Raw genomic sequence first — 12687 nt, 5'->3', positions numbered from 1 at the left:
ACTGTTGTTATAAGTTAATGAACGCCCAATGGGAGAGGAGGGGGAGAAGCACACATGCATCGAAAAAGCATGGAAAACCAAACACAAATTGTATTAGAAGGTTAAGGGTGACCCGTCTTACACACAGCATGGCGTGTCAGATGCATGCATAAGCACATGGCTGTCGCTGTAAACAACAACAAAACGGCTTTGACGAGACCACAGAGGCGACCGAAGAAGCACACAGGACCACTGTGGGGGGGGGGGTGGCTACAGCGGTGCGTATTCAAAATGCATGCCATGCAGAGTGGATGAGAATAGAACTGGCAGAGCCACAGAGCATCAGGCCAGTTGGCCAGGAGAAGCCCCTCCTTGTTAATCACTGCTTGATGCAAAGGGCTCGAGACGATGCGCCTACAGAAGGTGGATTAAAACAGAATTGGAGACAGAGGCAACAGGTGTCGTAAGGAAGAGGGTGGAAACCCAATGAATGGAACGGAGGGGAAAATCAAAGAGGAAGAAGAAGTAGTACTAAATTAAGCAGAAGAGTACCAACCGCAGTTTCCCCCCTTATTTTTTTTGGGGGTGTGTGTATGGCGTCTACGGTAAGAAGAAAGGAAAAGAAAGGACACGGCAAACCCAAACTAAGAGACAATTAGGATGATATCTACCGAACAATGTAGTTTGTTTACCATAGCGTGTCCAATGCCTGAGTGCTTTGTGGAAAAGGGGGGAGAAAGGAAATTAAAAACTGTGAACAGAATAACGACTGTTACTCCAAAAATATATATGATGGTTCACTGTCGTTAGTACATTGTTAAAACGTCCAAAAAAACGATACCGGTTAGTAGAATGACACATTCCATGAATGACATGTTAGTTAGTTTCCGAAGCATGTTAGTAACAGAGAGAAATAAAGGGCAAAATAATTTAGACAAGAAACAAAAAATTGAAAACAGCCTTAAGAGAACTAAAGAGAATGCTCTGTAAAAATTGACAGCGAAGCTTTCTCCGGGTATCCCTTAAACATTCACAGCTGTGTGGTTTGTATTCGCACCGTGTCTGGTACATGACTAGACCGTTGTCATTAAAGCCAAGACGACACCTGCCCACAGCACTGACCGAGGGCTGCAGCACACACACACACACACACACACACACACACACACACACACACACATCCAACCGCTCGTTGGAGGGCATGGCTAGGGCAGACAACCCTTCGAACCGAATGTCCCAGGGTCACTGTAATCTATTTCAGAGGACGATTTGTTCTATCTACATCATTATTCATATAATTATCCCCATCATATGATATCCGTAAATATTCAGTGGATTGTCAGAAATAGTATTCGTTATTTGAGAATTTGAAACCAATCCGGCATTTTCTAAACTTGTCCGGCTTTCCCTTAATGCTGAGTGTTCTTATTGATGGAGCACAGGATCTTGTTTACTGCAATGAAAGAAGCAGAGACCCTGATACCAAATTAAGAGCGCTTGTATTATGAGTCTACAGAAATGCATGCAATTGTATGCTATGTATTCGTTGGTTCATCACAATTTAAGAGACTGAACTTTTGAGTAGTTATCTTTTAAATTATGCAAGTGAGGCCAGGTGATTGGATTCTGATTAAGGTAAAATCTCAATTGTTTTCCTTTCATGTGAGCAGAAACAAAAAGACTACTTATTGAGATATACAAGCGTTAAATTCAGATACCGACTAACTTGTAGATAATGCAATATTGTTTGTGGTTTACATTCTGTAACATATATCTCTAAATAATAACCCTAATAATAACTGTGAATAAACACAAAAGGCACAACAAAACTCATCAGTACCTCCTCTGCCGTAAGTATTGATGGCTTTGGAGTTAGTTAGTTGCCTCAGGAAATTCTGATTATGTCTACTCTTGCAGAATGTGAACCTTCATCATCAAATACACATACACACAAACTCATAAGAGACTGCTCTCTGCTCTCTCCGAATAGCAGCCCACAATCTGAATGAATCATTTCTAATAATTTCGCTTTTGGTTTGTTTTCTATAAACATCGATACATGAATAAATGTAATGATTCTAGAGACAAACGACACGTTATCCAATGTATTTCAAACATCGTGATAGCCAAGCCTGACCCCAGCGCGCCACAGATAGCACAACCTTCTTGAGTTATCTAGGGGCCTGCTCAACGGTGGCACTGGATTAGCTCCATCACCATCTGTACAGATCAATGAACCGGACCCATACAACCCACTGAAACACATTGACCGGGAGCGATCAGCACCGTCTAATCGATTGTTTTCGGACTCATTAACTCGATCCCCCCGTGTGGTCTTCTGCACTGTTACCTGACGTAGATTCCGTGTCACTTTGACATCGTGCCAATCATTGTCATTAAATTTCCCATTGACCGGTTCCACCAGAGCCTCAAACGCTCCCGAGCCCAGATTAATGACGAGGGAGACGGCGCCGTTTTTCAGCGCCAGGTTGACGTAGTCGGCCGATTTGCCCGTGTGCAGCATGAGTCCGTTGCGCTGCAGCGTCTTGAAGGAGAGCGTGATCTCGTCGCTGCTGCTCTGGATGGGGTTCAAGGACAGGTCGTAGCAGAAGAACTCCGAGCCCTTGAAGGTGGCGACGTACTCCTCCTTTCCTGTGGAGAGACGGGAGGGGGGGAGATAAAAAAAAAAAACGTGTTCGGCGTTAAAGTCGGCGTCGCTTTGGGACGTCGGCTTCGATGCGCCGGTGGCGTCCGAACACAAACGGTCACGTTTACATCAGAGGAATGTCACCTCAGCTAGGCGGATGAACGGTGGCGACTGGGGGGATGGGTGCCACTATCCTGCACCCTTTGCTGCAGGAATCAGACACACTCACCTTACTCACCGGCTGGCTGGAGAACACGGCTACTGAGGCCCAGACTTTTGCTCGGGTTGCTAATATTTCTAACTTCACTAATGTTGCGTATGTTGCAAATATGGCTTGTGGTGCTAATGTCGCCCGTGGTGCTAATGTGGCTAGTGATTCATCCAAACCCCTATCCTCCAGTCCATAGATGCAGCGTACGGCTTTATCCCGCGCCTCGGAAAGGACTGTGGGAGTAGAATGGCGCTCTTGGCCTGTCTAGGTACTCCTCTGCTGGCTTTTAACGGGTATGAAGAAATGTGTTTAAACCCCTGCAATGCAAATAGAGAGATCCATCGGCTCATTCTCGGATGGGAATTGCTGTACTTCCCCGATGGTGAATTGGATCGGATCCAGAGGCCCGTCGCGATTGGCCGATGGCCGTATTTATGCTTCCGTGGACTCAATGGTAATGCAGGAGGGGAGGCTAGAGAGGTTGTAAAGGGGCTCCTGCTTATGGCAGTATAAATCTAGTTCCAACGTAATTGACGTTTCCCCTATGCTTTGCCGGTTGTAAACCCACTTGCATGCAAACGAGAGCCTAAGTTCTGTGATGGAGGCAAGCCCCCCCCCCCCCCCCCTTTCTGTTTCCTCTGGACATCCTTTGTGTTTACCAAGCTTCTTCTCTGTTCACCTCGGAGGATCCCAGTGTTCATGCCGAGAGCCAAATTGCAGCACTGCGAGCCCTGCCATATGACCTATTCATCAAGGCTTTTTCCCCCATTCCATAAAAGAGACTCTCAATTAAGTTCGCTACATATTTTCCAGCCAATAAAAGTGAGCACATCGGCTGCTTCCTCTGGCCATAAAAAGGCATTTTAGATTTGACAGGGCCAGATAATAGGAAAGGCCTAGGGGAAATCCTTAGCACTAAACAAATAGATGGAATTGCGTTGTTGCGTGTTAAAAAGACACCACAAACAAATAGAAGCAAAGCAGAACCAGTGGGTGACAAAATCAAAAACCAATTAGAACGTGGCTTAAACAGGGTTAGACAGATAACAAGCCATTAAATCCAGCAGCATAAACACCCCCCCCCAAAAAAAAAATAACAGCAATGGACCAAAGCACTCAATTACCATGAACGAAGAACACCCCAGGTTTATATATACTTGACAAAACACCCACAAAGCCAGACACACGCACACACACATACACACACACACACATACATAAAGAAACACACACACACACACACACACACACACACACACACACATACTAGACTAGCATACCGCCTTGGATACAGTCAGGCAGGTAATAAAAAGGGGTTGCTGTCTACAACAATTTGTCACCTCATCGATTCCCTCTTAAAGGTACTATACTGCACCTCTGAGAAAACTACCTGAGGTCGTAATTGAAGTTGACTGGCTCTCTCCACTGTTTCGTCATTCCCTCAAAGTCGGTGCCCCCCATTAGTGGAAACGAGAGGCCCTATTTTCTCCTACCTAAATCCCCTCTGTGCGGAAACACACACACACGCACACACACACACACACACACACACACACACACACACACACACACACACACACACACACAACAGCACACACACAAAGCCTGGCCTTGTGGACCACATATCAAATGAAATGTGTGGTAATCCTTATCATGTATTTGCTCATGCTCCCTTTCTTTCATTCTCTCAATCACTCTGGCGGTGGCGCACTCCCTTCCTTTCTTTTTTTCATGCCCCCGCCCTCCTGCGCCCTCCCTTTCTCTCTCTCCCCCTCCTGCTCTCCATCCGCTGCGCCATCGCTCCATCCAACCCCTTTGAAACAAATACATTCTTTGTTGTCATGCATTTCAACATTTAACAGCACACGCTTATCGTCCGGCAAATAATCGACACAATAACAACCAGAAAAAGATAGTGTGTTTTTCAATTGCTGCGCTATTGAGGAGCATTATTGGTAATATTAGTCCTAATTAAAAGATCAAACAATCATTCGATTTTTTGATAGAGCTGAGCTGTGCAACGTATGAACCCCGTGCAGACAGCTGCTGAAATACCGCTTTCAAATCCTAATAACTTCCATGACTGCTCTAGTAACGACAAAGGACTAGTAACCTTTCGAATGACCGATGAATTTGAGTCACAATTAATTTATTTGTTCAGAAAAAGAACAGACAATACATTGATTTGTTACTTGGAGAATACATTCACACATTGTAAACTACTAAGTTGGCGCTGAGCCTTGTTTCTGGTGAATGTTCGTGTCATTGCCGCGTATTTGCATGTACACCGGCTATATCTCCGGACTAACATATTCAACAGTCCATCAGTCCGTGACAAGCTCCTGACATCTCCTCCGCCTTTGAGACACAAAGCCCGACGCCGGCGCCGATAAGATCTGTCTAGCTCGCCGTCAACACAGCGAGACACCGTGCCGAGAAAATAAGCATAGTTAAAAGTCCTGCTCCCGGTGAACCTTCCCGGACAAACTGACAAGGTGAAATCCCGTCACAAAGTTCTGAAGTTCCTTTGAGCCATTTACTACCACGGTGCCCATCCCGAGTCCTGGGAATAAGGCTCTGGTGCTGTCTGTTCAGGATCATCCAATTAACACCGGCATGTCTCTGGGCTTAGCACAATCCATTCCACCTACCAGGAGAGGTGATGCAGTAAATAACCGTACGCTACCCATTGTCGTTTGCCATCCTAATCTTTTAATGAGGACTAATATTTAAGCATGGAAAATGGTTCATCAAAGGCACAGCCATTGAAAATGTGAGGGAATTCACCATTGAATGTTGGCTCAGAGCGAATTTTTGCATACGGGTGCTTTGTAAGGACCATAAAATGACTTCATGCCGAAAAATCGATTGAACACTAGGTCACTGAACTCGCGGTAGCTGTTTCATCCAAAACACAAGGAAATACAGATGCTGGTCTTGCTTAACGGTACGTTTTGAAGGACAGAAAAATAATTAATTCATTAATTACAAAACAGATGTAGCCGCTAGTCTTGCGCAATCCACCCACTCAAGTGGGTTAAATCCATCCAATCATACTCCGGGTTTGAACCACGGAGAGACACTCAGTGGAACAGCGGTCCACTCAAGGAAAAAATGTAATATGCAGTAGGCTGTGAGTCTGGGGGGAAGAAGCCAGAGCAAACTAATGCAAAATATTCCAACTCTCCGTTGACGCGACCTGATCAAACTGAGCTCTCTGGAGCATCGAAGTGACAGTTGGCTGTTTTACTGGGCTTTGCTGCTGCCCTGTGCGAAGCATTTCCGAGGGTCGCACACATCGCATGCACAAACAGTACTTCTGCAGTAGGTACCGACATAGAGTCTCTTTATAAGTCACTTCACTCCGACATAAATCTGGCATCCACTCCCAAACTTCAGATTTTATTTGAGTTAGCCCTCACCCAAGAGACCAGACTATCTTTGCCTCTCAAAGCATGATCAAACGTGAGACTGACGCCCCTTTAAACTCGCTGCCGCAAGGCTAAGCCAAAAGTGAAAAGACAGTAGAGGCTCTATTCTAATTTATCAATTTTTTCCATATCATCTATATGTCTTTTAAGAGCTATATGCGGTTGAGAAAATAATACGGCCGCCCGACACATAATTCAACCTTTGGTTGTTCAATCGTTTCTAATCGCAAAAAAAAAACAAAGGCATCTGGTTTTCCCCCGAATAATCTTACTGCCACTTGGTACCCCTCCATCTACACTCCCGAAGCTGCTGAATCCCCTTAGCCTTAGCAAGAAACTAGAACGGAGAAAATGGGGGTTTGTGTTTGACTTCAGCAGGTTCATAGGGAGTTCACAAAGCTGCATAAAAAAGGCGAGAACACCCAAAAAGCAGCTCTTTTGCATTTTTAAACAAGGCGTGCGCTGGGATTGACTTTGACATTACCAGCATGCAGCGGTGAGACCAATATGTTATTTTCGTTTCCTAGAGTGATAGGGCACTGCAGACTGACATTGTATTTCACCCTGTTCCAGCCTCCACTCGCTTTCTAGCCGCAATGAATGACAGCCTATTAAAACGATAGCACGGTTAGTGTCATGAAGCCTGCCTAAGCCTCTTATACACTGATAGAAGGGAGTTCTCCTAAAGTACATGAGAATGAGAATCTCAGCCTTCAAAAATATATTGTAATTGAAAAACGATAGAATGACACCGGTTTCTCCTCCGTGTGGACTTCCGATCCCGCGGCACATAGACTGAACATACAAACGCTGGAATTAAGTTCCATATTGATTTCAGTTCATCATCAGAGATGACAGAGCGGTCTCAAAGACGGCGAGAGAAAAAAGAAAAAAATGTTTTCTGCTCAATCAAGGCAACAAGGCATCCCCGGCGCACGTGTGTACGCGAGCGGGCTTCCCAGCGCATCACGCCCGTCACGTAGCTGTCGGCTCCGGCGCCGGCACTGGCTTAGCAAACAGTGTCATTTAGATTCCCAGCATGCGGGGCGCCTCGCTGGGCGGAGACGGACCTCCCTCCGCCGGTGTCAGTCCACAGAGATACGCGAGTGTGGCAGCAAATGTACTCCTAATTGCCTTCCCTCCGTTCAGCTTGTCATTACGGGCGGACGGGGAGGCGTCAACCAGACACTTGTTAGAAAAGAGGGGGGATAATATTCGGCTAGCTTACATCCGTCGGCATTCGGAAACACACGGCTTTCGTCGTCACACGCAGTGCCGTTGGGTGTGTGTGTCACCTATGCGGACGCTGTTATGCCTGCAATCTGAGTGCGTATTGTACGTATGCTAATCGGGGTTCAGTTGTACCTGCTCTTTATCTAAGGGGGGGATACACTTGTAGGTGGCCAATTGTTCTGATAGATTTCAGAGTGGAGCTTTTATGAAAATTGTCCCTTCATGCGATACAATCGGATTTCATGAGTGTCCACACTTCATGGATAGATCTAAATGGATTATATAGATACAAACAAACGTAGCTTTGCTGTCTTTGAGTATGTTCAATTTGAATGCTATAAACTTTGGAGCAAGGACATCAGATTTTTCAGCATTTATGGAATAAATGCTGGCAGTAAAAGGTTTCCGGCTGAGCCAAAGACACAATGGATTAACCATTGCCATTTCCATTCTATTAAATCTGACTCACTAATAGATGTGTAGGCCATTCTGGTTACTATCTTCCTTCTATGACTCTAGAGTTGGTCCCAAATCGAATTTAGTCAATTATTTGTATTAGTACTTTTTAAGTCCTGGGGGGGAAATATCCTTTTCATTTGCTGGTCAGATTCAGTGCATAAATTGTCATGGTTGGAACTGGGTTTACTCTGATCTTTGGAACAGGAAATCGGCATTCAGTATTTCTAGGAATCCCGACTCAAGACATCTGGCTAACGTGGAAATGTGACTGGAACGGGGCCCAGGTTCATAATTCCCCCGAAACTTGGAATGGAAAGTAACCCCAATTACTGGAAGCTGTAGTTTGGAATGCTGGCATTACTCGTCCAAACTTTAAACTCTCCCTGGCCCGACAACATGATAATCCAGCTGTTACAGACCGCCTTACTATCCATCCCTGACTGGTGATATATGTGTGGAAACCACACTCTACCTAATTCCTATTACGTCCACAGTTATGTTGTGAACCAATTCACCTAATGTATAGGGCTGAATGCACGTACAGGAACAATTAAAGCATATACCAGACGTAGAAGCAGCATACAGGTAGTGTTTCAACAAAGATCATACTTTTTATTTTTTTTGCCAAATCTATACGAAGGTATGACGCTAAGTGCATACATCTAAGAGTCTAAGATACTTTAATCATGGCGGTGTATTGTTTCGTGTGGAATTATGAGCTCCAGTAAGGACAGAGTAGGGAGCCGTATAACTCAGATATATGCCTGAGATTAAAACCATGGCAGTGCAGTAGAGTTGGTTGCCACTCTGTTAATGAGCGTATTTGGGTGCTTTCCACGGCATGCTGACTTCCCTCGCAGGAAATAGAACACAAGCTCATAAAACAGCATATTAAGAACTTCAAGGTTCAGGACAAATACAGTGGGCTACAACGGCCCCTAATACAAAGGACTTTCCGAACAAACACCAACAAGAAAACACACACACACACACCCACGTCACGCAGTAGGACAGAATAGAGAAAAAGTAATCATTCTTTCCCCCAAGCCCCAGAGCCTGAAAAGAACCACGAGGCTCCAGAGATAGCTTAATCTAACTAGGCATCTGGAAGACGAGAAAGAAAAAGAACATCAAAAACCCACAAACACCAACAGTCCGACCGGCCCGTGTGCATATCTTAGTGACGGCAGAATAGAACAACGGGAACAAATCAAAGAATAATACGTATGAGGCACAGAGCATCGCACTTACAGCTGTGTGCAACTCTAATACGCTCTCAGCCCATTGCAGAATCACAACAGAATTACAGTGAAGAGAGAGTGTAATGTGCTGAATGCTAAGCTGGGGGAGAAAAAAAAAGGAAAGACGTGAGGCATGCACGCATAATCCACTGGGGCGGGAGTTAAAGCCAAATTCATTTCTGTGCCATAAATCCGCAGGATAACGGCGAGGGCCTTAAGGTGATGGGGAGATCAATTTCTTCATCAAAAAAAGAAGTAGACAGCCTTTGGATATTAATGTTTTTGTTGCAACTTCATTTGCACATTAATTTACATGCGAAGCACCGGGGATCACAGGGACTTATCTTGTTCATGGAACTGTCATCTGTCGCGATGTCGCAGCTTATTGTTAGGCCGATCCGGCGCTCATTCCAAAGGTTACTCGTTTTTTTTGTCTTCAACCGAGCCATCGTGGACGTTATTAGGATTTGAAGGCGGTATTTCAGCAGCTGTCTGAACAGGGTTCATACGTTACAATCTGTTGTATTGATACATGGAATGATTGTTTGATCTTTGAATTAGGACTAGTATTACCAAAAATGCTCCTCAATTGAAAATCAGGAAGGAAGCAAGAAGGCAAATTATAGCCTTGGTCACTCTTGCTGCATCCAAATTACGGAAGCCTTTTGTCTCAAAGAGTCTCTCTCTCTCTCTCTCTCTCTCTCTCTCTCTCAAATACGGCTTTCCCAATTTACTTAGGATCCCACACACGATGCGGACATACCTTTGGAGGAAAACAGAGTCAAGAGGCACTGCAGTGTGCTACTCATGGATAACTCACTGATTGAGCACGGGAGCTAATTACATGGACAGAGTGTCTCCCGATGCGTTCTGTGCCTCTCAGCTTCTTTTGTATTCCAAGTACCCAACTCCCAGAGATCCAATGCCAATCGGACACAGCCTACAACCCTTAGAACGCACAACACACGCTCAGACACCATCCTCCATCCTTTATTTACCCCGCTAATGTATTCACTACCGTTCCGCACGAGAAAAAGGTATAGGGGTTAATTCTCTGAACATACCTTAACTCTGCTGCTGACTATCTTATCTGGTTGGCAAATTTTAATGTACAATACTGAAAATAATTATAGCCGAAAGGGGAGGCTAACTTATTCAGACAAAATGTTCCACTATCACATGTTGTTTAACACAAACAACAACAACAACATACGTTTGTATTAAATTGGAAAGATGCAAATCGTTGCATTATGAACCGCTTACAGGCAGGCCAGAATCTTCCCACGGAAATGCACTATTGCATCATGGTTACCTATCACAACACTGGCAAACGTACTTAAAGCATCGAATCTGGGATTCCAAAATCAAGCAGGAAATTTATAAGTGCTTACACCCCAAGACATGTATAGAACAGCAAACTGAGGATAAACCGATTGATACCCATGGATTTAAAAATGCATATCAGTGAAAGAGCCTAGATAGGATGTCAGCAATTCTGGACTTTGCATTTCATACAATATGTATCTGCACAAGCTATAGCATATCTTCCAAAACAATCTGAATATTCAGGTGGAAAAACACTACCGGTCTTTCCAGTTCTGCAAGCGGAGCCGGCATGATCTGATCGTTCAGCGCGTCCATGAAGTGCACACTAAGACACTTGGTGAAATGGCCTGCCTGTCAGAACTGGCTCTGTCAAGTGCGATGAGTTGAAGTTGAACTAAACGTATCCTGAATCCAAAAGAACATTGGCTCTGCGTGCCAACTCTCACTCCTCACTCTCCACTCAACCCCATACAATAACAGAACCAGGTAAAACACCCCACAGAGCGTTTCCAGCGGCGCATTTTACACGTTGGGTGCTTCGATGCAAGCCGTTCTATCACTCCAAACAGAGGTTTGAAACAAAAGCCTATATGGGCCTATTCCCCGATGGAGAGAACAAAAGAAATGAGTTCACGGTACATTGCGTCGCATAGTTCCCTGTTTAGAGCCGTGCGTGGATGAGAAGTGTGCTGGAGGACGGCGAAGCGTGACGGCGAAAAACAGGCACACCTCAGTGGTTTGCTTGGCAAGGTCACCGGCGCCACCTTGGAAAGCTTTTCATTGTGTTTATGTTTATTTCTCTGGCGTACCACACGCCTTCTAATAAGGAAGGGACTCATTGTTGTTAGTGAGTCTTTCCGTGCGGCAGGCATAGTTCACGTTTATGATTCGTACGGCGATATGAATGTTTAATGACGCCCTGGCATTTAGCTGAGAACGCAGAGCATCGCTGAGAAGACACATTCGTTTTAAAAGTTCATGCTGCTTGATATCAAATGTGCAGTGTTTTTGTGTTACGTATATCATTTTCAATAGAAATGGTGACTTAACGGCAAAACAAGTGATGGGGAAAAGTAATTGATCCTTCAGCTAAAGGTCCCTCAACTAGATGTTATCAATCGTAGTATTGATATGAATACCTAGTATGTCAGTCTTGCATTCCCTAATTCAATGGAATTAGGACGTGCTGACACGTTTCGATGAGTATTAGAACTTGGTAGATATGGTTTCATAGATCTAGGTCTAATAGATCAGAGAAATAGGTGAGTTTCTGATTATTATTTTTTTTTTTTATTGTTTGTCTGAAGACAAACAATGAGCCTGATAAATGTATCCGCGCATAATCCCACTCGATAGCCACATCAACCAGAGTGTGCGAAACAGACACACAATTACCAATTCCCCTTAATGCACCTCAGAACAGCTCTATTGTTGCATCCTGTCCGTCCATCAATCTAATTGCATTGACTACGCAATCGCCCACAATGCTTTGCAGGGATTCCTGTTGTGTACAAACACATCCCCCCCACCCCCGCCCAAATCCTCTTAGGAAACTGTTCATCATCCACACGAGGGGGGGAGAGAGGACGTCTATCTAGAAAAATGCTGACCTACGTTGGGGGAGGTGTGACACTCCCCTCCGTGGCTTTACTGTTTGGGCGGCGTTATGGTTCTTCCCTGCTGACGTCGGGACCAAGGTCATTTCATAATGGGGTGTCCAGCTGCCAGAGTCCTGTCAACAAGCCTAAGTGATGGAGGGGAGGGTGGCAGCGCGCGCTGGTGACGGGAGTCAAGGCTACGGGAGCTTGATAAAGATCAGCGTCCATCACCGGGGAAAAGGCGAGAAGAGAACCAAAGAGACGGAATGGTTAGGGGGAAAGAAAACGAGGATCAGGAGGAGATTTTATTTTTCTCAATTCCCCTCTTAAGTTAGATAAATACGTGGAGAGGCAGTCTGCGGAGTGCTTGTTTGTTTGTTTGTTTTGTTTTGTGTCTCTTACTAGCGCTCTGTTTGGCGTTGTTGACGCCTGTGCTTAGAGGATTGTACGCAAATGATCACTAAGCAGTGATCGGAGGGGCAGTGATATTATTCACTGCTCATTGCCGGCTATGTCAATAACCCAAACAGGCAATTTGCAAAAGACTGAGCGAGTTGCATTG

The 12687-nt window shown here is 44.9% G+C and overlaps 1 protein-coding gene across 14 annotated transcripts in view; it reads right to left on the bottom strand.

The window, feature by feature from the left end:
• Nucleotides 1-12687, bottom strand: part of LOC307070611 (neurexin-1a-like) — a 230385-nt gene that overhangs the window by 165834 nt on the left and 51864 nt on the right. For 5 of the 14 annotated variants that reach the window (XM_079729140.1, XM_079729147.1, XM_079729152.1 and 2 more), the window contains 2 exons: nucleotides 2330-2631; nucleotides 651-695 (listed from right to left, as the gene is read on the bottom strand). In XM_079729140.1, the coding sequence (XP_079585266.1) occupies nucleotides 651-695; nucleotides 2330-2631 (347 nt within the window). Of the gene's footprint in view, nucleotides 1-650; nucleotides 696-2329; nucleotides 2632-10785; nucleotides 10798-12687 lie in introns of those variants that run through there. The other 9 variants (XM_079729149.1, XM_079729154.1, XM_079729150.1 and 6 more) reach the window with 3 other exon arrangements.

Source organism: Pollachius pollachius, assembly GCF_949987615.1.
Source record: "Pollachius pollachius genome assembly, chromosome: 2".
Taxonomy (NCBI): domain Eukaryota; kingdom Metazoa; phylum Chordata; class Actinopteri; order Gadiformes; family Gadidae; genus Pollachius; species Pollachius pollachius.
This window is presented reverse-complemented; position numbering and strand designations above follow the sequence as displayed.